A 24,109-nucleotide genomic window follows, 5' to 3' on the forward strand; every position below is an offset into this window, starting at 1 on the left:
GCCGCCGCCCGGAGCGCCCCACACGGCTAGCGCCTCAGCCGCCGCCGCGCAGCGTCCCCGCCCCGCCAGGCCCGCCGGCGAAGGAGGGCTCGGCCGCCGGGAAGGAGGACGGCGATTGGCGCCGCCGAGTGTCACTTGCGGAAGACCCCGCAGACATTGGCATTTCTCTGAGGCCTGTCATGCTACTCCGCCCAGTGAGGAGCCGGGGGCGGGACGCGTCCACCAACCCCGCCGTGGATTAGTTGAGATGAATGCCAATCAGAAGCGTCTTCGACATCATTGGTGCGCGTCTGAAGTCGGGAGGACGGGAGAATGCCGAGTGCCCGGCCGGCTTCATCGCCGATTGGATCGTGTTCCCGCCACTCATTCCAGTTTCTGGTGCTGTCACCGCCACGTCACCCGCTCCCATCCGTCTGCGCCTCATCCTCTTCCGCCCTGACGGATTCGTGGTTGGCTGTCAGCTGCTCCACCTCTTCTACCAATGACTGAAAGCGCTGAGGCCGAAGGGGCGCTTTTATTTCTTATTGGCGGACACATACGTCGCTCACACGTTGGTGGAGAAGCGGGGCCACGGCTGGAGATGGTTGGTTTCGGGGCTTGTCAGTGGACGCTGGAGGTTGGCAGTGCTGACCAACGAAAATGACTTGATCAGAGAGGGGCAGATCGGAACAATCAGTAAACAGTAAACGCCTGGACATGGGTTTGGAACGTATCCGCCAGATTGCAGCTTCCAGGAAGTGATGGGCGGTGCTAGGCGTTGTTTGATGTGGACGCGTTGTGGAATTTCCTCCTTCTGGATTAAGACCTTCGGAGGGTCTTGTTTAGAGAAAGCCAGGCTCCTCAGCCTACCTAGGGATCCCTTCTTAGAGCTGCAGGCTCTGCTGCCTGGGGAGCCCGGGAATAGCTTCCTCAGCCCCCTCCTGGGCCCAGGACCCCTGCCACGTTCCCCTTCCCCTGCTGTACCCACTCTGTCTCCGCTGTAGATTCTCACGGGTCTCTACAAAATCTGTCCCTCAAGTCGCTGACCTAGCTTCCGGGGACAGCAGATTGGCAAAGATCTGACTCTCATCTCTTCCAGCTCTAAGGGCCCTGGTTAGGCTTAGCACCGTAAATGCAGGACTCCTGAGCTTGTTTGTTGTTGTTTTGCGGTACTGGGGATTGAATCCTTAGTTTGGATCAGTTTATTTACAACCTGGGAAAAATCACAAATTCAGTAATTAATGAAACATTGAAATGTTGTAAACTATTACTACAAAAATAGCCAAAAGCTGTACTTTGGGGAATCCAGCACCTGTTAACGTTTTAGCAGTTGGAGCTGGCAGTAGGAAGCTTTTAATTTGTAGTAATATGTATTTATTTTAATTATGTGTATTTGCACCCATGTGCAGATGCTGGCAGAGCCCAGAAGAGGGCGTTGGATCTCCTGGAGTTGGACTTACAGACAGCTTTGCAGTCCTCTGCAAGAGCAGAAATTGCTCTTAACAGCTTAGCCATCTCTCTGACCCCAGGAACAGCTTTTAGATACTGCAAAATTTAACTCTGGAGGGCTGGAGAAATGGCTCAGTGGGTAAAAGTGCATACTGCTCATACCGAGTTCAGTTCCCAGCACCCACATCAGACAGCTCCCAACTGCCTGTAATTCCAGTAATTCCAGCTCCAGCTCCAGGGAACTACAACACTTTGGCATCCTTAGGCACTTGTGCTCATATGCACATACACACATAATAATTAAACATAAACCTTTTTAGAGATTATGTTTCTTAGCAATGTCAGTAAAGTAAGCTATCCTGTTTTGAAAAGCCTAGTTTTAAAAGCATTTTTATTTTATTATTTTTTAAATAGTTTATTATTTTTAGTTTATGTATATGAGTGTATTGCCTGTATGTGTCTAAGTGCACCCATGTCGTGCAGTGCTGGTGGAGGTCTGAAGGCGTTGGATTCCCCTGGAACTGGAGTTACTGACAGTTGTTAGCTGCCATGTGGGTGCTGGGAATCAAAATTTGATCCTCTGCAAGAGCAGCCAGTGCTCTTGCTCTTAACTGCTGAGCCACCTCTTCAGCTCTGATTTATTTATTTTTGTGTGTGTTAATGTTTTGCCTGTAAGTATATAGATGCACCTGTGTCATATAATGCCCATGGAGGCCAGAAGGGGGTATCTGATAACCTGGAACTAGAGTTACAGTTGGTTGGTAACTGCCATGTGGATGCTGGGACCTCAACCCCAGGGCCATCTCTCCAGCCCCAGGTTTAGAAAAGCCTATTTTTTTTAAAGAAATTTATTTTTATTTTATGTGTATGCGTGTATTGCCTGCATATAGGTAAGTGCACCCATGTTGTGCAATGCCCATGGAGGACAGAAGAGGCTGTTGGATCCCCTGGAACTGGAGTTACAGACAGTTGTTAGCTGCCATGTGGGTGCTGGAAGTGGAGTTACAGACAGTTGTTAGCTGCCATGTGGGTGCTGGGATTCAAACCAGGTCTTCTGCAAGAACAGTCAGTGTTTTTAACCACTGAGCCATCTTTCTAGCTCCTAGTTTTAACTTCTGTTAACTACTGGTGACTGATGGCTGCTGGGAGAGGGGAGAGTCAATCTCTTTTAAAGTTGTGACTCTTGGAAGGTTAACCAGGCTCCAGTGGATGGACCCAGACTGAAGGTCATTTGGAGATACAAATGTGATTCTATAGGACATCTATATAAAATAGAGTAAATGAAATTAGGTGGAAGAGGAGTAAGAACGGTATAGATGGGCGAGGCAAACTACGCTCAAAATACATTCTATGAAATTCCCAAAAATTCAGCTAAAAAAAAATTTGCAGATAATAGGAAAGGAGGGAGAAAGAAAGAGAACAAAAACCTTATAGAGTCACAGTTGTGATTAAGTGCATTTGAATGTTTGATAAATTGCAAACAGCTACAAAAAAATGTGAGCCATGTTCTGCACACCTCCGAGTTCACTGAACAATCACAAAGGGGAAGCACATACTTTTAAAACCAAGGGATCTGGCTGTCCCTATTTCAGTCCAGTTACCCAACTTAGCCTCACTAGCCCAGGGACAACCAACATTTTTTATGAAGTCCTTGTGGCCTTGCACCAAAAAGTACATATATCATCAGGGAATGAAATTTTCTTGTCAAAATAATTGAATCTAGACGTGAACTCCAATTTCTAGGGACTAGAGGAAAGCAGTTAAAAGATAAACTCCAGTGAGATGAATCAAGAATGTGGGGGCTGGAGACATGGTCTGTGGTTAAGAGTGTTATAGATCAGAGTTCTCAAAAAAAATCACCAGCACCACTTTAAGAAAAGTAGCAAGGTAAATGTTTATTATTTTGACCCGCCAGGCTGTCTATCTCAGGAGTAGAAGCAGCCCTGATCATTGTTGGGTCAGAGTTTTTATAGGATTACAGAAATAGTATTCAAACAGGATACTTGTGAACCAATCAGGTTTGTACAATATAGCAAAACTTTGAATCTATTAATCAACAACCAATCATTATACAGACAAGTGATACAGTCATATAACTTGCCAATCAACTTTGTAATTTTAAAATTAGTCAACTTCCTAGCCATAACAAGTATAGTAAGAAAGCTGAAATCAGCAGTTATCGGGTGGTCATAATAGCAGGGTGGTCTTATACTTTGTGTCGAGGTAACCTAAAATAGCAAGTGAGTTACAGAAGCAAAAACAAGCAGTTAGCCAGATGTAAAATGTCTGAGGTTAGCACGTTCCACTGTTTGTGACTGAGCTATTTCTTAGAACTCAAGGCTGTTGTCTCTTTTTAAATATTTCCCGTAAGTAAAAAGAGGTTACTGTTAAAATAGCTATTCTGAGCAAGATGGATTAACTTAGGTTAAGTTGCTAATATAGTTCAAAGAGCTCTTACTGCTTTTGCCCAGTATCTGCTTCCCTTGGTTCATGCTCACAACTGCTGGTAACTCTAGCTCCAGGAAAATCCAATGCCTCTGGCTTCCCCAGGCACCTGCACTAATGTGCATGCAGACACAAACACACACACACACATAGTTAAACAATAAGATAAATCTATTTAAAAAAAAAAAAACAGAAGAATATCTAAGGTGTTGGGGAACCCTGCTGTTAGGGTCGCAGTCTCTCCATGCCCGGATAGCCGCAAGCCGGCTCGGCGCCTGATGGAAAGACTCCCCTTTTCAGCAGGGCGCCTCCTGCTCTCTTCCTGACTCACTTTGAAGTGGCCACCACAGATGCCTTACCTGAAACATGACCTCTGGCATAGAAACTACCAGGTTTTTTCTATATGATAATCAGGCATTGTCTGACAGCCTGATTGATAGAAGCCCACCGCCACATGTAAATAAAGCATACTACAGAGCACCTATCAGCCGAGGCTTTTGCTACTGCCTCCACACTATAAATCTTCTAGTTTTCACCCTAATAAACCGGAGCTGTATCCTGTGTTTCACTGCGCCTGGGACCAGCCTGTGAGCAGTCTTCCCGGAAGAAGCTGCCTTCCATCAACACTCACGCGCTGCTTCTGCGCTCCCCGCTTTGCTCTCCCTGCCCCCCGCGGACCGGTGGCCAACGACTGCGGGCACAGGGGGAGCATCCCGCACTAAGGCTGAGGGTATTACTCAGTTGGTACAGTGCTTGTCTCACATGCACAAGAACCAAGGTTTCACGCCCAGCACCAGACATACAAAGACATGGAAGCAGTATGTTCAAGGCCAGCCTGGGCAGTAGATGCCCTGCTTGACCAGTGCCAAGAAACTGAGATTAGATCAGGAGTCCCCTGGTTTTGCCACTCGGGAGCCTGTTGACATCAGTGAGCTGAGTGCTACTGTCCTTAAGGGACAAGGGGGATGGCTACAATGGGTTACATAGAGTGATTCTGTTCTCTAATAACAAATACACTATGGACATGGTCAAGTGCCTGATTGGATTCTGGTTCTGGGAAAAAAAAAAAAAGGCCTTTTAGTTATTTTGGGGACATTTGTGAAATGAATATGATCTTGATTAGGTGTTGTTAGGCAGTTTATTTTTGCCTTATGATCTCAGATGTTTCTGCTCAGGGTATCTTGGCTCCATTGCTTCTTGGGTCCATATGGGATGAGACTGAACACCAAGGCATGTAAGTGCACCCACACTGTCCAATGCCCATAGAGGCCAGAAGAGGGCATAGGAGCCCTTGGAACTGGAGTTCGGATGTATTTTAGCTGCCATGTGGGTGCTAGGACTAGAACCTGGGTCCTCTGCAAGAATAGCCAGTGCTCTTAACCACTGAGCCATCTCTCCAGCCCAAGTTGAGTTATTGTTGTTACTCAACATTGCCTCTAGAATACATCCCAGAATTCTTAGCCTGGCAAATGAGACCCTTGACAGTGACAGTCGGTGTCATCTCTGTTTTCCAACCTTCCCTCATGCTTTTGTCTTGATGTACTTTCTCCATGCCCCAGTTCAATTGACCACATCTTTTCCATGTGGTCCCTGGACATCCTTTGCCAGATGCCTTTACATAGGCTTCCCGTCCATTCAGGCCAATGCAATACTACTATGTTTTCTCTAGAGTCTCTGATTCCCACAGCTATACCAGTGCCCCTTCTTCAGGATTTATAGTTTCCTTACCTCATGGCCCCCAGGGAGGGAAGAAGGGAGGGAGGGAGGGAGGAAGGGAGGAAAGGAGGAAAGGAAGAGATCGAGAGAGTGCACAAGAGGAATATGAATATATGCCTATATTGTTGGGTGTTTTCTCTTTTCCCCACTTATTCCATCCAGGCTATGGGATGCCACCCACAAGGGGTGTGTCTTTCTCCCTTAGTTAATCTCTCTGGAAATGCCCTCAGACACACCCAGCGGTGTGCTTTACTAATCTAAAGGTCTCTCAATCAAGTGGATAATCAAGATTAACCATCACATCTAGTCTGATAAACATTTCAGACACAGCTCCCTACTAGGGAGTGAATGCCTCTAAGGTATGATCCATGTCCGTTTTACCTTTTGTTTCCCCACAGTAGCACAGAGCCTACCACACTCGCCCATTCAGCAATATTAATTGTGCATATGTTTCCAGTCATGTTGGGAACACCGTGGTGAATATACAAATAGACTTTGGCTTCTCCTAAAGTGTAGTGAATCTTAGGGACAGATGTGTATTGGAAACACACAAATGAACACACAGTATTTGTACAGAGAAAGAGGCATGGTAATTATACACACACAGAACTATGGCGGGCAACTGGGGTGTTATGAAAGAGAGCAACAGGTGTAACTTGTTTCAGAGAAGAATCAACTCTTTTTTTAGCTATGACCTGGGGATTGAGGAAGCAGTCATTCTTGTGAGATGGTCTGAGGAGGAAAACAGGTATTGACTATGTTAGGTTTAGGAGGGCAGAAAAAGGAAGGAGTTTAAAGTTTAGAAATAAGCATCATGCCAGACATGGTGGCACACGCCTTTGATCCCAGTACTTGGGAGGCGAAGGCAGGTGAATCTCTGTGAGTTCAAGGTCAGCCTGGTCTACATAGTGAGTTCCAAGCCAGCTGGGGCTACAGGGAGACCCTGTCTCAAAAAGACAAAAAATAAAATAAAATAAGAATCAGAGCCAGACCTGCCACAGGCAAGGAATGTGCTCCCTGGATGCAGGAAACCCAGCAAAGGCTGATAAGCTCTTCCTTGAGGAATGAGTATCTGCATTGAAATGGGGAGCAGTTTGGTCTTATATAGGGACTCTGCTGCAAACAGCTGCAAGAGTTATCTACGTGCCAGGGTCTGGTGTTCTTGAGGGGCTGTTTTCCCAAGATCATTTTCTCAGGCAGGTGGATGAGTTAGCTTTAGCGCTAAAGGAGACAGGTGGGCTCCACAAACAGTCTCTCTCAGTCCAGGGAGTGACCAGTTGATAAGACTTGAGCAAGGCCAGGCTTGAGCAAGGTCAGGCTGCCAATTTAGGGCCAGTTAGACGCTTTAAGGGATTTATGGTTTTCCCTTAATGAGGCTTTTGGGTCTTCTGCAATTCACATATTCTATCAGACTAGGGTGGAGACAAGGCACAGTGTTCACACAGCTGGGGGCTAGAGTAAGGCCTCCTATGGCATTTGGATTTTATCCTTAAACTACCAGTGACCAGGGCTGGGCAAGTTACTCAGTTGGAAGAGTGCTTATGTAGCATGCACAAAGCCCTGGGTTCAATTTCCAGCACCCCAGATGTGGTACATACCTATCATTCCAGCACACAGCACATGGGAGGTGGAGGAAGGAGGATGAAGAGTTTAAGGTTGTCTACAAGCCAGCTTGTGCTGTCTGAAAAACAAACCAGTAACTTGATTGAACATTGTGACAACAGAGATGGAGAGATCTAGACAAATTCAAAACAGTTTTGGAGATGGGATTGGCACCTCTCAGTGACTCTGTCAATGCAAATAATGTATGTAAAATGCGTTTTTCATATGTATGACTATTGCCTGCATGCATGTAAGTGTACCCATGTCAGGCATTGGTGGAGGAGGTTAGAAGAGAATGGAAATAGAGTTCTGGATGGTTGTTACACCATGTGGTGTTGTGCCCGGTTCGTGAGACCCCAAAGACCACCAAGGAGCCGACCGATGCAAACACACAAGGGGTCTTTTATTGTTACAAACTTAAGCTTGGGTCCACTCTGTCACTGACTCAGCGGATCTCAGATGTGAGACCCCTTGCTTTGGGAGACAGAGGTTTTTATAGGTCAAGTTCAGCAAGTAGGGGAGTAGGGGGTCTCCAGCCTGGCAAGCATCTGATTGGTTGCAGCTCAGTGCCAAACCATAAACGGCCAGCTTCAGGAAATCTGAAAAAACATTTGGACTTTTAGTACTTTCCTGTCCCTGGTTAACTGACCGTCCCCCATCCCATTATAGGGTAATTCCACTTAAAATCTTTTTAGATTGTATTGTTGTGCCTTGTTCACGAGACCCCAAAGACCACCAAGGAGCCGACCGATGCTAACACACAAGGGTTCTTTTATTGTTGCAAGCTTAAGCTTGGGTCCACTCTGTCACTGACTCAGCGGATCTCAGATGTGAGACCCCTTGCTTTGGGAGACAGAGGTTTTTATAGGTCAAGTTCAGCAAGTAGGGGAGTAGGGGGTCTCCAGCCTGGCAAGCATCTGATTGGTTGCAGCTCAGTGCCAAACCATAAACTGCTGGCTTTAGGAAATCTGAAAAGATATCTGGACTTTTAGTACTTTCCTGTCCCTGGTTAATTGACCATTGGTGGGGGAGTTCTCTCTCTATCCGTTCCAAGTATTGTGGTTTTTCTTGGAACAGGGCCCAGGGTTGGGTCAGTCCTATGGAGGTTTTATCCGAGATGGAGTCACTCAGGTCTCTCATTCCCCCCTCTGACTAGTACCTTGGGGGCCCAATTATGGGCTCCCCCTCATCTCATGTTTTTTATCACCCAGACTCTGGAGGGAATGATAGTGGGTTCACATTACTATTAGCTGTGTAGCTCCCAGCTGCTCCCAAAAGTCAAGAGCATAATCAGAATGAGGAGGGGTCAGAGTAAGGTTGAAATCAAAGTAGTCAACCAAGGGGAGCTATCGAACCAGGATTTAAACCATCCTTGTCTAGCCCTATATTCGTTCTCTCTTTGAGCCGGGCTTTTTCTAACCTTTCTTTGACAACCCCAGAGTGATCTACATAAAAACATTTTTTCTTAAGGGCAGCGCAGAGGCCTCCCTGTTGTAAGAACAACAGGTCTAGGCCTCTCCTATTCTGAAGAGCCATTTCTGCCAAGGAGGTTAGAGATTCTTGTAAATGGGAAATAGATTTTTTTTTAAGTTTTGGATGTCTGCATCTATTGCGGCTCTAAGGCTATGGTAGTTTTGGCTTTGTATGGTCAAGACTGAAATTTCTGTACCTGCTCCTGCCAGTCCCAATCCCAGAAGAATGGGTAGGGTGATGGCAGTAACAGCTTCTCTTTCCTGGTGATTACGGTGAAGGGGTCCTTGCCTGATCAGGGCCCTATTTATATTCTGGTCTGAGTGATAAATAATTCTAGGGATTAGTTGTACTAGAACACAAAAATCTGATGATTAAGAACTTTATAATGGACGCATGGGGTTAATCCCAAAGTACATGTCCATTATCCTTGATTTGGTGGTAGCAAGTACAAGTTATTGGCCAGCACTGGCAGGGTCTGGTTGCATAGGGCAGTGTACTCATGAGGGGGCTTGCCTATACATAGCCCTTGTCTTGAAACATCTTGTAGCGTAAGCCTGATTTCTTCCTGCTGAGCCCATCCACAGCTGTCTTGGTCTGGCGCTAGGGTGGTGTTTCCTATGAATGCAATCCCTTCATAGTATGGGTGCCTTGATGAATAACATAACCAGCATGATGAAGTGAGGTCTGGCCTGGTATCATTGAGTACCTGGTAAGTCTGGACCATTAGTGACCAAAGCAGGTCAGTGTCACCTATAGGAGGGCCATGGCTGTCAGAATAGCCATTATTTGAGGGGGCCGCTGTGGTTGACAAGATTGATTTTGGGGTGACCTTTAAAAAAGTACCTGGTCTCAAGGGGACCGAACGGGTCTGGTACTGAGGAACTCTTACTCTTAATTGAATAGAGAATAAAGTTCCTGGATCTGGTTCTGTCCAGCCCACATAGAGTCTTATTTTTCAAGTTTTTCCTGCTTCCCAGCCAGTGGCTCTCTTTTCTTTTTTAGCAAAACTAATATTGAGTCTACCATTTTTATGAGGATTAGTGGGTATCAGTTGCTCCCACATTACCTTAATAAGATCTCCTCCCTGAGGGGTCCACCATATGTGTCCCGTTGTTTCACAGCCCCATTGAGCCCAATAAGTAGTGCTATCCTCTCCACACCTGTTTCTCTGGGTCTTGTATTTCAGAGTTCCAGGCTCTGGAAAAACATAGAACCAGCCTGGTTTTCTGTATGGGCCTGGAGAGTTAGTTAGAGCATGAGGATGTGCGCCTCCCTTAGGATTGAAATCAAAGAGGCTATCTAAATGGGAGTGCAGAGTTGGGAACCAAGTAGTCGGAAGCACTACTTGGGAGATCTGAAACAATATATTACCTCCTATCACATCTTGGAGGACCCAAGTCAGATTTATAGGCTGATGTGGGCTTCCCAGAGCAGGAGCAGCTATCATGGGGAACAGAGTATATACAGTCAGCAGTTTGAAAATCGGGTGAGCTTTAGCTTGAGCTGATTGTTGGGGTCCTTTGAAACTCTCCATCCTGAAACTGGGGATGTGCAGTCCTCTATGGCAAATGGGTCAGCTGACCATGTGTGGTGGATCCATGATGCTACACCATCCACTTTGAGGGCTATGGGGATGGTCAGTAGGATGACATAGGGCCCCTTTCACCATGGCTCTAAGGATCCTTGATGATGTCTCTTAACATAGACCCAGTCACCAGGTCGATATTGATGAGGTTCTGGAGGGGGTCCTGTCTCATAAAGAGCACGTAATTTAGGCTATACATGTTTATGGGACCATTGGGCTCTCCTGAGGTCAGCATCAGATAATGGGGTAGCTCTCAATCTGATCGGGTACCTGTGGACATGGGCCAGGATTCTGGCACAATCATGCAGGGGGGCATCCAAGTCTGGGTCTGGCAAGAGCATGGCTGGATTCAGGGCAACTGGTACCTGGAAGGCGATTCTAGCAGAATTAAGAAGTAATGCCTGATAATGAGTTATATGGGCGTTACTTAGCCATCTGTCTGGGGACTGCTTTAAAACTTCTTTAATTGCATGTGGTGTGGTGATGGTCAAGTTCTGGCCCAAAGTCAGTTTGTCAGCATCTTTTACCAGTAGTGCTTCTTTGAGTATATAGCCCAAGTATAGGACCCATTGCTTGCATAGTTGGGCCTTTTTAGCAGAGGCCCAATAGCTCAGGCTTCCCAACGTCTACAACAGGCGTTCTGTGCCATCCATGCAAGCCTCTTGGCTGTCTGCCACCACAAGTAGGTCATCCACATACTGCAAGAGACTCCTTTTCCCAATGTTATCTGTCTCAGACGCCTCCACCAGTCCTCTGGATCTGCAGTGGCAGCCAACAGGATCCTTGCCAGGTCTTTGTTCTGCCTTCTTTCTGCCTTTATCTGTTTTTTTTTTTCTTCCTGCACTATTTCTATTATTGTACACTTTCTTGGCCACAGTTATTAAATTCCTTAAGCTCTTTGGAGCTTTTTCTTTATATCCGGAGCCGACTGGTTAACAAAAGCCATGGCCACTGCCACTAAATTATCTTTGGCCTCTGGATCTAATGGAGTGTACCTGCAGAAGGCATCCGTTATTTGTTCTAAGAATGCAACTGGGCTTTCATTTAGTTCCTAATATCATATACCTTTGCCAAATTAGTTGGCCTACGAGCAGCCACTTTGAGACCTGCCAACAGAGCCTGTCATTAAACCAGTAGCCTTCCCTTACCTTCTGCAGTATTATAATCCCAATCAGGCCGGATCAATGGATAGGCAGCATCAATCAGTGTCAGGTCAGTAGTAGGGACACCAGTATTGCCAAGAATTAACTTCCTGGCTTCTGTTTGGATAAGTTCCCTTTTCTCTGTGGTAAACAGGACCTGTAATAATTGATGACAATCATCCCAAGTGGGTTGGTGTGTGAATAAGACAGTTTTTAATAAATTAATAAGCTCCTTAGGATTTTCAGAAAAGGGAGCATTCTGGGCTCCCCAGTTGTAAAAGTCACTAGTGGCAAATGGCCAATAGTGATGGGGCTGGTTGCCAGCCTCATCTGCGGGGCCAGCAGCTCTGAGGGGTAGAACAGCAGAGTCTGGACCCTCCAGTGTTGCTGACCTTCTTGTCCCCTGAGCCAGCCCCCCCATGCCTGTGCAGGATCTGGTACCAGGGGTGCTGGTTCTGGAGGGGGTACCTCCTGTGGAGGAGGTGGATAAGGAGGGGGAGGAAAAATTAGATCTTCTTCTGTGCTGCCCTGTAAGACAGTATACAGTGACAGTACTGATGGTTTTGTTTCAGGCTTAGGTGCTTTCTGGGTTGTCGTTTTCCATTCTGCAGCTGTCAGCACCTCAGTTTTCTGTAAAGGAAGAAAAGACTTGACCCAAAGAGGGGGTTATTAACTAAATCTCTCCAGACCATTATGTATGATATTTGATCCAAGTGTCCCATACGTGGTTGAAGAATAATTTTCTCAACCACATTAATGACAGCAAGATCAAAGGTCCCCTCTGAGGGCCATTCCACATTGAAAGTGGGCCATTCAGACCTGCAGAAAGTAATTAGTTTATCCTTCCTGACAACAACAGAGAGGTTATGGGCTCGAGTCTTAACCTCTCCAAAATGTGCAAGAACTAGGTCCAGGGGTATAGAGGGAGTCTGTCCCATTTCTTCCTCTCAGTCACAGAGAAATAGACAACCAAAGACAAAACAGAGGGCCAGAAAGACACACAGAAGGCCAAGTAACAAATTCCCCTGCTCATGCGGAAGAAAAGCTGAAAGTAGGATAGTAGTGAGCTGCCATGCTGCGGGAGCAAACTGCCTTGTCCTTTCACAGAAATCAACAGAGTCCGGGGCCCTCTGTCCCCTCTGCCGAGGTCTGGAACATCTTCCAGTCCTCTGTGGTCATGGTCATCTAGCATGTCCGCTCCAACCGCTCCTGACCACACTGTTCACAAGTTTGCCTCGAGGCTCAGAACAAAAGCTAGGACAGACACAGACAGGTACAACTAGAAACAAACAGACACCGGCCGGCCAAGAACCTTCTGGTTCAGGGGTCCTGGGCGGGAGGTCTTGGGGATCCCAGACGAGCCCCCAAGATGTGCCCAGTTTGTGAGACCCCAAAGACCACCAAGGAGCTGACCGATGCAAATACACGTGTTTTTTTATTGTTGTAAGCTTAAGCTTGGGTCCACTCTGTCACCGACTCAGCGGATCTCAGATGTGAGACCCCTTACTTTGGGAGACAGAGGTTTTTATAGGTTTATTTCAGTAAGTCAGCAAGTAGGGGAGTAGGGGGTCTCCAGCCTGGCAAGCATCTGATTGGTTGCATCTCAGTGCCAAACCATGAACTGCTGGCTTCAGGAAACTGGAAAAGATATCTGGACTTTTAATATTTTCCTGTCCCTGGTTAATTGACTGTTGGCGGGGGAGTTGTTTTCTATCTGTTCCAAGTATTGTGGTTTTTCTTGGAACAGGGCCCAGAGCTGGGTCAGTCCTATGGAGGTTTTATCCAAGGTGGAGTCACTCAGGTCTCTCAGTGGGTCGGGCTCTGGGACTCAACCTAGGTCCTCTGCAAGGGCAGCCAGTGCTCTTAACCACAGCCGGTTCTCTTAACCACTGAATCATCTTAACCGGCTGAAGTTGGTGTTTGGTCTCATGGAGTCTCCAACTTATCCACCTACCCAGTCAGTCACCAAACCCCTGGGTGACCAGACCCTGGGTGACCAAACCCTGGGTGATCTTTTATGCCATCTTTTTCTTTATGGGTCCAGGGCCACTCATGTTTTAGGCCCACTTTTTAATTTTTTTTATTATATGTGTATGCATGTATTGCCTGCATGTAGGTAAGTGCAACTGTGTCGTACAATGCCAGCAGAGGGCATTGTCGAATCCCCTGGAACTGGAGTTATGGACAGTTGTTAGCTGCCATGTGGGTGCTGGGATTTGAACCTGGCTCTTCTGCAAGAACAACCAGTGTTCTTAACCGCTGAGCCATCTCTCCTGCACCCGTTTAGGGCCACTTTTAAATGAGTCTTTGCCTCCAGGCCTTCTTTCGGGATGCACTCCACACAGTAGCTTCCAGAGGAGTTCTCCTAAACTACTCTGTTCTTCAAAGGAGTTCCCTGCTCTCTAATTCTCAATGCTGCTTTTGGTCTGCAGGACACAATCCAAACTCTCCTTCACTACTAGATTCTAACCTTTTTTTTTGGTCTTTTTGAGACAGGGTCTCCTTGTATTCCCAGCTGTCCTGGAACTCACTATGTAGACCAGGCTGGCCTTGAACTCACAGAGATCCGCCTGCCTCTGCCTCCCAAGTGCTGGGATTAAAGGCGTGTGCCACCACACCCAGCCTTTTTTAAAGAAAATTAGTTATTTTTATTTTATGTGTATGAGTGTACTGCCTGCATGTATGTGAGTGCACCTGTGTTGTGCAATGCCTCGGAGGCCAGAAGAGGGCTTCAGATTCCCCTGGAACTGGAGTTAAGGACTGTTCATAGCCACCATGTGGGTGCTGGTAATCGAACCCAGGTTCTCTTCAAGAGCAGTCGGTGCTCTTAACCGCTGAGCCATCTCTTAACCTTTTTTTACTGTTCCCTTCTTTTACTATTCTGTTCAGTCTTCACTGGTTTAACTACCAAATTTTGGAAATTGTTGCTTTCATGATTAAAAAAAAAAATACAAGGCCAGGTGTGGTGGCACATGCCTTTAGTCCCCAGCACTTGGGAGGCAGAGGCAGGCAGATCTCTGTGAGTTCGAGGCCAGCCTGGTCTACATCTTGAGTTCCAGGACAGCTGGGGCTACAGTGAGACCCTGTCTCAAAAACAAACAAACCGGGGCAAAAGACTCAATATATATTTGCAATGCTGAGGATTGAACCCAGGGCCCCTGTACTTTTTATTCTTTTCCTGTGTGTGTGTCTGTGTTGTGTATGTGTGTGTGCACACATGCATTCATAGGTGCAGTTACAGACATGTGCCTGTTGGGGCAGACATGTTGGCAGAGTCAGTTGATCTTCATCCTCCTCCCCTCTTTCTGGTCCTTTCCACCCCCGTCTGCTTTCCTGTCACATGTATTCTGTTGCCTTCTGCTTTCTTTTTTCCTTTCTCCCAGTGTGCAGGTTTTTAATGGACATGATTCCAACACATCTTGTAAAACTTTTTTTTTTTATTTTGGTCAAGATATTTTTTTATTTTGCCAAGATATTTTGCTCATGGTGCAAATATTTTTAGTGGTGAACATCTTGTTTATGTAATGCAATGGGGGCATTAGGCCCCTCAATTTCACCCTCAATTTGCATAATAAAATTTATTGCATTATTGTTGGAAAAGTTAATTTGTTTTGAGGGACAGCAGGGGTCACTGACTAAATATGAATATGATGCAACTGGAGTTTGTCTTAGGCTGAATTCCCTGAGGCTTTACTGGGAACACCCTCATCTGTGGGAATGGAAGCATCAGAAAGGGTAGAAGGAATGGATCCACTAAATGGATCCACTAAAACCCAATCAGGAAGACTGCAGATGTGGCCTCAAAGCCACACAGCTTTCCAGCTGTTTCTGCATGAAGCACAGATCTAGGTGAACAGTCAGTCTTCCAGCCAGGACACAAATTCCAGGGTTAACCTTCACCAGTTGGGTGGTCTAGATGGTTGTTTTTATGCAGTGCAGTTATAGCTTCCTGTTCTATTTCAAAAGGCTAGATGATCAAAGTAGAAAAGGTGTGCTCTTGAGGCTGGAGAGATGGCTCAGCAGTTAAGAACACTGGTTGTTCTTGCAGAAGAGTCGGATTCAAATCCCAGCACCCACATGGCAGTTAACAACTGTCTGTAACTCCAGTTCCAGGGGATCCGATGGCCTCTTCTGTCCTCCATGGTCATTGCACGACATGGGTGCACTTACCTACATGCAGGCAATACACTCATACACATAAAATAAAAATAATAAAATATTTTTAAAAAGAGAAAAGGTGTGTTCTTTCTACATTGTGAAATAGCCATGGAAATGTAAAGTAATATTACAAGTTATCTTTATCCAGTTTTGAATTGAAAATGGTGACAGACAATATGTATTTGAAGACTGAATTCTATCAACCTGGAAAGTTAAATTATGGTACAGTAGGACACAGCAGAACATTACAGAGCCCTATATAGAAAGGGTAGCTGTCTACATGCTGATATAAAAAGATGTCTATGATATATCTGAGCTTGGTAGGGCAATGCCTTTACTTCCAGCACTTGGGAGACAGAGGCAGGATGAAATATTACAGGCAAAAGTAAACTGCCTGTAATTTCTTGGAGGGCAACTCACTAAACCGTTAGCAGTTTATCTTCTTTTATGGAGGGTAGAGCTTGAGATACTTTTCTTCATTTTTTTTTTTTTTTTTTTTTTTTTTTTGAGACAGCCTCTCCCTATAGCCCAGCTGGCCTAGAGCTCACTAACTCACTATGTAGACCAGGCTGACCTTGATCTTACAGAGATCTACCTGCCTCTGACTCTGGAGTGCTGGGATTAAAGATGTACATCATCATGCCCAGCAATGGTACATTAAAAAAAAAATCCTAACGACTTTATTTGACTTACTAACAGAGTATGGGGTGGAGATTTACTTACAGAAGAGTGGGCTTCCCCCCATTTATGGCTGGACTGGAAAGTCCACACCCAAACATAGATCCTATGACCTCCCAACAGCCACACAAACACACAAAATAGTGAGAGAGGTGCCTCACAGCATTCTTGGCTTATATATCCTTAGCCCCTCCCCCTCAGCTAAAGCTGACTGGGTGGGTGGGGTGACTGACTCCCTCTGCCCCTCCCCTCCTATGAAGGGTCTATAGTTAAATTAGTTTGTAGTGATTGAAGCAAGCCAGTGAATCCCATCTGGAGAAGGCATGTGTCCACTGCTTGCCAGTCCAGCTTGCCAGGTAGAGGACAAGTCCATACAACACTCCCCTCCTTCCTCCAGCTTTTACATTCTTCCTGCCAGCCACTTCTGCAAGAGTCCCTGAGCCTTGGAGGGGGTGACAGGGATGTAGAACAATCCTCCACTGTGGAGAGATACTAAACTCAGGGCCTTCTTATCACTTGTTTCCAAGACATGACTGTTGAGCCACCATCTCAGTGGTATTTCTCCTACTGACCCTAAAGCTCCCAAGAATTTCACAGCTATACCTGGCCATTGTTTCTTCAGGTGAACTTGATATCTCTCAAATGGGTTTCACATGGTTCCTAGGGGCAAGACACCATCATGGTAGGGAAGTATGGTGGCAGAGGTGGCTGGAGGAGGAGCAGAAGCTAAGCTCTCACATCTTTAAGCAGGCACAAGAAGCAAAAGCGGTACTTTCATGTTACTAAATGTCTTTTAATTAGCATTTATTACACATAATTTACATTTGAGGATGATTTATTATTTATGTTTTATGTGTATGAGTGTTTTGTCTGCATGTATGTAAGTGTACCACATGTGTACAATGCCTAAGGCAGTTAGAAGTGGGTGTCACATTTCAAGGAACTGGAGTTATGGGAAGTTGTTAGCTGCCATGTGGGTGGTGGTAACTGAACCTGGGTCTTCTGCAAGAGCAGCAAGTGCTCTTAACTGCTGAGCCATCTCTCCAGCCTCTTGTTACATTAAAAAAAATATTTTATTTTTTTAATTTTATGTATGTGAATGTATTGCCTGCATGCAGGTAAGTGTACCCATGCCGTGCAATGCCCTCAGAAGACAGAAGTGGCCATTGGATCCCCTGGAACTGTAGTTACAGACAGTTGTTAGCTGCTATGTGGGTTCTGGGATTCGAACTCGGGTCTTCTGTAAGAACAACCAGTGTTCTTAACTGCTGAGTCATCTCTCCAGTCTCTTATTACATTTTTATATAGTCACATAATACATTTGGATCACATTCACCTCTCCATCACTCTTTTGTCCTCCTTCCACCCCCACTGATCTCCTTCCTCTTTCCAACTAGGCCCCCTTCTACTTTTTTTGGTCCTTTTTTTTTTTTTCGTCTTTTTAAGACGGGGCCTCCCTGTAGCCCTAGCTGGCTTGGATTCGCTATGGAGACCAGACTCACAGAGATCTGCCTGCCTCTGCCTCCTGAGTGCTTGGATTAAAGGTGTGTGCCACCACACCCAGCTGAGGAGGGACTCTTATTTCAATGATGTAACCACTGGTAAGGTACTTACAATGTTCCTGTAAAAAAAAAAAAAAAAAAAAAAAAAAACCCTATCCATGCTCCTATAAGGAACCATAATGAAACCCACTGGGTCACACACACATAAAGATATCAAAATAGAGGCTGGGAGTGGTGGTGCACACCTTCAATCCCAGCACTCAGGAGGCAGAAGCAGGCAAATCTCTGTGAGTTCAAAGCCAGCCTGGTCTACAGAGTGAATTCCAGGCCATCTGGGGCTATAGGAAAATCCTGTCGAGAGAGAGAGAGAGAGAGACAGAGACAGAGACAGAGACAGAGACAGTGAGAGACCCCCTCCCCATCAACCACAAGGCGTTGATGGGCCTAATCTTGTGCAGGTAACCACAGATGCTATGAGTTCAAGAGTGAAACAGCCATGTCATGCCATCGTACCTGGACATCAGTGGTGCACACTACTACTCCCCCAACTTCCTCTCCTCTGTCTTTTATATCCTTCCACCCTTTCTTCCAATATGTTCCCTGAGCTTTGGAGGGGGTGAAATGATGTTCCATTTATGACTGGGCATTAAACAGTTGTTTATTCTTTGATTTGTTATGAATCTACACCACTAATCACTGCATAAAGAAGCATCTTTGACCAAAGCTGACAGCAGCAATGATCTGTGGGTTATTTAGAAGGCAATGTGATAGGCACATCATGCCCATTAGCAAAACAATAGCAGTAGTTTCCCCAATAGGGCTTATGACCTCCTCAGTCATGGGCTTTTGACCAGGTTTACAGTATCAGATGTGAATTCTCTCCTGTCCAGTGAGCACCAATTTCAACCAGAAAGTGATTGGTTACCCCCATAACAACCTGCCACTATTGCACCAGTGGGCTCCTCTTGGCTGGCGTTCTGTATGTTGCAGTTAGGTTCTAGAGCTGAGTAAGACAGCTATAACTATTTCCCTCAGCAGCATGAATAGCACCTTCCAGAACTATGATGTCTAGCCATCACAGAGGAAGTTTCTAGCTCACTTCCAGCTTGATTTCTCTATGTTCTGAGACCAAGGCATGTGACACTTTTGAAATAAGGTCTTAGTTGAACATGGTGGTGCATGCCTTTAGTCCCAGCACTCAGGAGTCAGAGTCAGGCAGATAGATCTCTGTGAGATTAAGGCTAGCCTGGTCTACATAGTGAGTGCCCGGCCATCTGGGAGACCCTGTCTCAAAAAACCAACTATATATAGGGTCTTACTATCTAGTTCTGATGGCAAGCAGACTGTTTCGAAGGCCTCAGGAGCTTCCCTGACCAACAGTTCATGGGGAGGTAACTCACCCTTGGCACTGGGATTTTTTAATAACCTATGGCTTTTGTTTTAGATTTTACATTTTGATTAGCTTATCAGATTTTTTTTTCTTATTTTGAGATAGAGTTTCATGTATCCTGCGCTGCCTTGGAATTCACTCTATAGCTGAGGATGACCTTGAACTCCTGATCTTCCTGCCTTTACCTCTCAAGTGCTGGGATTATAGGTGAATGCCACCGTACCTGGGCTTATGTGGTGCTGGGTATCAAACCCAGGGCTCTGTATATGCTACCAAACCGAGCTACAATCCCTAGCTCCCTTCTCATTTTTCAGACTGATACAACCTAAACAATTTAAGAGATTTTTATACTCACAATTGGCAAAGAACACATGTTGCTGACTACTTAGCTCCCTTTGACATACTTTGGCGATCCCGTCTGATTTTGGTTAGTATCACTTCGGAGAATGAACTTGGCTAAACTGGGAACTAGAGTCACGTTGAATAATGAGCAGGTTCCTCAGAACAGCTTTATATGCAACATTTGCACACTAAAAAGTAAGGCAGAGGCTGTCATGAGACCTGCAATCTATTCATAACTGTGTCTCTAATGCAAGAGAAAAGAAGGTCAAAATAATGCTATTAGGTGATTTTAAGATGCTGAATCATCTAATTAAAGCCTTGCTTTCTAAATTCCCACGTTCTAATTTCTTGGAGATCACAAATTCAACCTATTTAAGCATAGCTGGAAGAGGAAAACATAATCAGCCCTCCCAAACAGTAGACCCACTATCTTCCAAGAATAGGCTGTAAGATTCAAAAGCTATGTCTTGGTCTTCCTAATGTTTAAGAATGCAACATTGATGAGTGAATAGATATAGTCTGGGGAGAAAAGGGTAAATACAGAAGCTTACTGAGTACATCTAGCTTGGACTTATTTCTTTCACAGCTCAGTTCCTTTTTTTAAAAAAATTTTATTTCTCTTTTTTTATGTGTATGCATGTATTGCCTGCATGTAGGTAAGTGCACCTGTGTCATGTCCAGCAATGCCCGAGGAGGTCAGAAGAGGCTGTCGGTCAGAAGAGGCTGTCAGATCCCCTGGGACTGGAGTTACAGACAGTTAGCTGCCATGTTGGTGCTGGGATTCAAACCTGGGTCTTCTGCAAGAATAACCAGTGTTCTTAACTGCTGAGCCATCTCTCCAGCCCCACAGCTCAGTTCCTTTTACTTAACATTCTTTTCTTTCTTTCTTTCTTCTTCTTCTTCTTTTTTTTTTTTTTTAGGTCTTTTTGAGTCAGGGTCTCCCTGTAGCCCCAGCTGTCCTGGAACTCACTATGTAGATATGTAGACCAGGCTGGCCTTGAACTCATAGAGATCTGCCTGCCTCTGCCTCCCAAGTGCTGGGATTAAAGGCCTGCGCCACCACACCCAGCTCTTAACATTATTTTCCCATATAATAACTCTTCAAAATAAATTTTTCTGAGGCTGGAGAGATGGTCAGTGGTTAAGAGTGCTTGCTGCTCTTGCAGAGGAGCTGGGTTTGGTTCCCATCACTAAAATCTCAGTTTACAACTGTCTGTAACTCTACTTCCAGGGGATCTGATGCCCTCTTCTGACCTCCGCAGGCACTGCAGGACACGGGTGCACCCACCTACATGTGAGCTATACACTCATACACAAAAAATGAAAAAAAATAAAAAAGTAGTTTTTCTTTAAAAACATTTTTGCAGGAAAATAAGCAGTAAATTTTCTCAGGAGAAAATTTAGAAGTTACTAAATAGCAAAAGAAATTCTCAATAATCTCACCCTGTAGAGACAGTATCAGTAACTTTGAGGAATGTATCCTTCCAATGTTTTTTGTCTTAAAAAAAATTAAAAGCTAGTCCTGGTTGTGCACACCTTTAATCCCCACTTCAGCTACATAGTGAATCTGAGGTCAGCCTGGATCATATGAGATGGTCTATAAACAAAACCTCATTAAAACAGCAACAACAAATAAAACAAACAGGTATTTGCCTTCAAAAGCTGATTATGCTGGTTTTTTTTTTTTTTTTTTTTTTTTTTTTTTTTTTTTTAAAAAAACTCCCTGTAGCCCCAGCTGACCTGGAACTCACTATGTAGACCAGGCTGGCCTTGAACTCACAGAGATCCACCTGCCTCTACTCCCAAATGCTAGGATTAAAAGCGTGCACCACCACGCCCAGCTTTACGCTTTCTCTTTATAGAAGTATTTTCCATGATTAAATATTTTTTTTTGTTAGAACAACTCAGCAAAATAAAATTCCAGTTTATTGTTGGACATTGTTTCACACATACACGAAACAGGCCAAAAAACCCCAGCAACTTCATAGACAAAAAAAGGAAAAAAAAGAAACCTTTTATCTTTGGCCTTTTTAACCATCTCATACAAACCACTACTTATAGTACAGCTAGTACATACACCAAAAAAGGTACTGGAATGCTTGGAATAAGATTGTTTTTTTGTTGTTGTTTTTGTTTTTTGTTTTTTTACAAGTTTTTTTTTTTTTTTCTTCCTTTGAGATTATAATGAACATGGTCACACCACAAGTAAAGTCAGAAGTAGGACAGAGAACGCTCTGAAGGCTGGTTTGGTCACCCGTTATCATGAAAAATGGCTGACCCCTAACAATATGTACAAAAATATAAAATGTAAATAAAAAATGCAAACAAATTCTCCTTTTCAAAGTACTTTTAAGAAAAAAAGCAGGGCCTCGGAAGTTTTGTTTTTTTCCTCCCCTGTGGCAAATTTGTTGTGGTTTTGGTGGGGTGGTGGAGAGCGCATGTCATCTGCGGTGGCACTGCCGGCTGTGAGCGGGCTGGCCTGCCTCTCTACTCGAAGGTGACCACGTTTAGATTCTGAGACGGGAAGTGGAGGGTGAATAGGTCAAGGTGGCCCTCGACGTTTAACTTTTCCTTTTTGTTGTCTAGTCATCCTCATCGGTCTTCGGCTTCTTGGTATCAACATCATCATCTTCATCATCTTCAGCTGTCCGCTCGCACCGCCCTGCCTCGGTCCCCTCATCTTCATCTCCGTCCTCTTCCTCTTCCTCCCCACCTTCTTCCTCTTCTTCATCTACTTCATTGTCAGCCTCCTGTTCCCCATTTTCATTAGCGTTCCCATTGGCAGGTGCGTCTCTTCCATCCTCTGCCTCCTCCACAATTTCCTTCTTCTCTTTCAAGTCCTTGGTGGTGATCTCGGAGCCGGTGTCCACGGCTGCATCTGACGTGGTGGAGCAGGCGGAGACCCGACGCAGCGGGAGGAGGAGAGTGCGAGGACTGGTGGACTCTGGCGCGAAAGCTGCTGGAGTCCGCGGAGGAGGAGGCGGCAGGCGGTGAGGGTGGCTGCAGGGAGCACAGAGCCGGCCCAGGAACAATGCAAAGATGGCTTTTCTGAGCAGCCAGTTAGACAGTTTTTTTTTTTTTTTTTTTTTTTTTTTGAGACAGGGTCTCTCTGCAGCTCCAGTTGGCATAGAACTCAGATATGCCTGCTGGGACTAAAGGCGTGAGCCACCACCAGAATATTTTGCCTTTTAATTGTCCGTGACACATCAATTAACTAACCATTACTATGTTGAACATTGTTACTTCTAACTTTTCTTTTACAAAGCTGTAATAAATATTGTTGCTTTGTAAGTTTTCGTTAGATCTCTAAAACCAAATTAATTGGTCAAAGGCTATGAATATTTCTTTGACTTTTTAATTATGTGTGTATGTATACATGTGTCTGGGTACCTGAAGAGGCCAGAAGAGGGATCCGATCCGAGCTGGAGTTACAGGAGGTTGTAAGCTGCCCAACATGGGTGCTGGGAACTGAACGTTCTTTCCAAGAGCAGCACACACGAAACTGAACCAGCTCTCCAGCCCTGCTATGAATACTTTTGAAGTTCTTCATATTGTCACAGGACTTTCAGAAACTTACTCTCATTAGTGCGTGGCAGTCCCAAAATCTTACTATAAAGTTAATTTGATGTTAAAATTATTCTCTTATGCCATTATTCCTTTGCAATTTATGAATGATTAAATTCTTAATACTCCCTTACTATTTATCAGGATCTTCTTTTACTTATGTAAGATTGCACACATTGTCAGTTAGCTATTTCATACTGTAAATTATCTTATAATCAGATATTAGCAAGGGAATTAATGTTGCCCACGTTCATTACTCCGAGGATTAAAAATTACTTCAGAATGTTCTTGGGGCTTTACTTACAGCCCAGGGCACAGATAAATCATGGCTTCCCCTACAGCTTGCTTCCAGCTATCTGCAGTGCTGCATTTACACTCTGTTCTCTCAATTACCTTTGAATCTTGCCTTGTGAGAATGTAAGGGGTTCCCCCACCGCCCCCACCCTCACGCTAGTATCAGTCACCTAATGCAATAGGGCTACCTATGAAGACCTTAGGTTCCAGCATGGAAGAGTAAGTCTTCCCATTACATACTGTTTTCTGAGGTAGCATCTCCCTGTAGCCCCAGCTGGCCGGGAACTCACTACATAGACCAGCCTGGTTATGCGCTCAAGAGATCTGCTTGCCTCTGCCTCACAAGTGCTGGGATTAAAGGCATGTGCCACTAGGCCCAGCTTCTATTGATTACTCTTAACAATTACACCCTGTATAACTGCTCTGTGATCCACTAGCTGTGTCATCTTGAGCAAAAGTAATGTCAATTTTCCCATCCTTCCACCATTTTTCACTAGTTTGCTGAATCTATTTGATCATTAAAAAAAATTATTTTTATGTGTATGAGTGTTTTGCCTCCATGTATGTTAAGTGCAATGCCTGTGGAGGCCAGAAGAGGGCACTGGATCCCCTGAAACTGGAATTATGGACAGTTGTCAGCCACCATGTATATACTGGGAACAGAACCCAGGTCCTAAAGAGCAGCCAGTGCTCTTAGCTGGCTCTTAGCCCCCTTACCTCAATCATTTTAAGAGTCAAAATGATACTCGATTTTGAAATTAAACTTGCTGTTTGAGGTCTCAGAGTTAGC

At 45.0% G+C, this 24,109-nt stretch overlaps 1 protein-coding gene across 1 annotated transcript; it reads right to left on the reverse strand.

The window, feature by feature from the left end:
- Positions 1–22,043: 22,043 nt before the first annotated feature.
- On the reverse strand, positions 22,044–23,352 carry LOC103741276 (prothymosin alpha-like). The gene is made up of 2 exons (XM_008842029.1): positions 23,330–23,352; positions 22,044–22,461 (listed from the first exon to the last, which is right to left on the reverse strand). The coding sequence occupies exons 1-2, from the start codon at positions 23,350–23,352 to the stop codon at positions 22,044–22,046; spliced, it is 441 nt and encodes a 146-aa protein (XP_008840251.1).
- Positions 23,353–24,109: the final 757 nt, after the last annotated feature.

This window comes from Nannospalax galili, unplaced genomic scaffold, assembly GCF_000622305.1.
Source record: "Nannospalax galili isolate Female #2095 unplaced genomic scaffold, S.galili_v1.0 scaffold580, whole genome shotgun sequence".
Lineage (NCBI taxonomy): Eukaryota > Metazoa > Chordata > Mammalia > Rodentia > Spalacidae > Nannospalax > Nannospalax galili.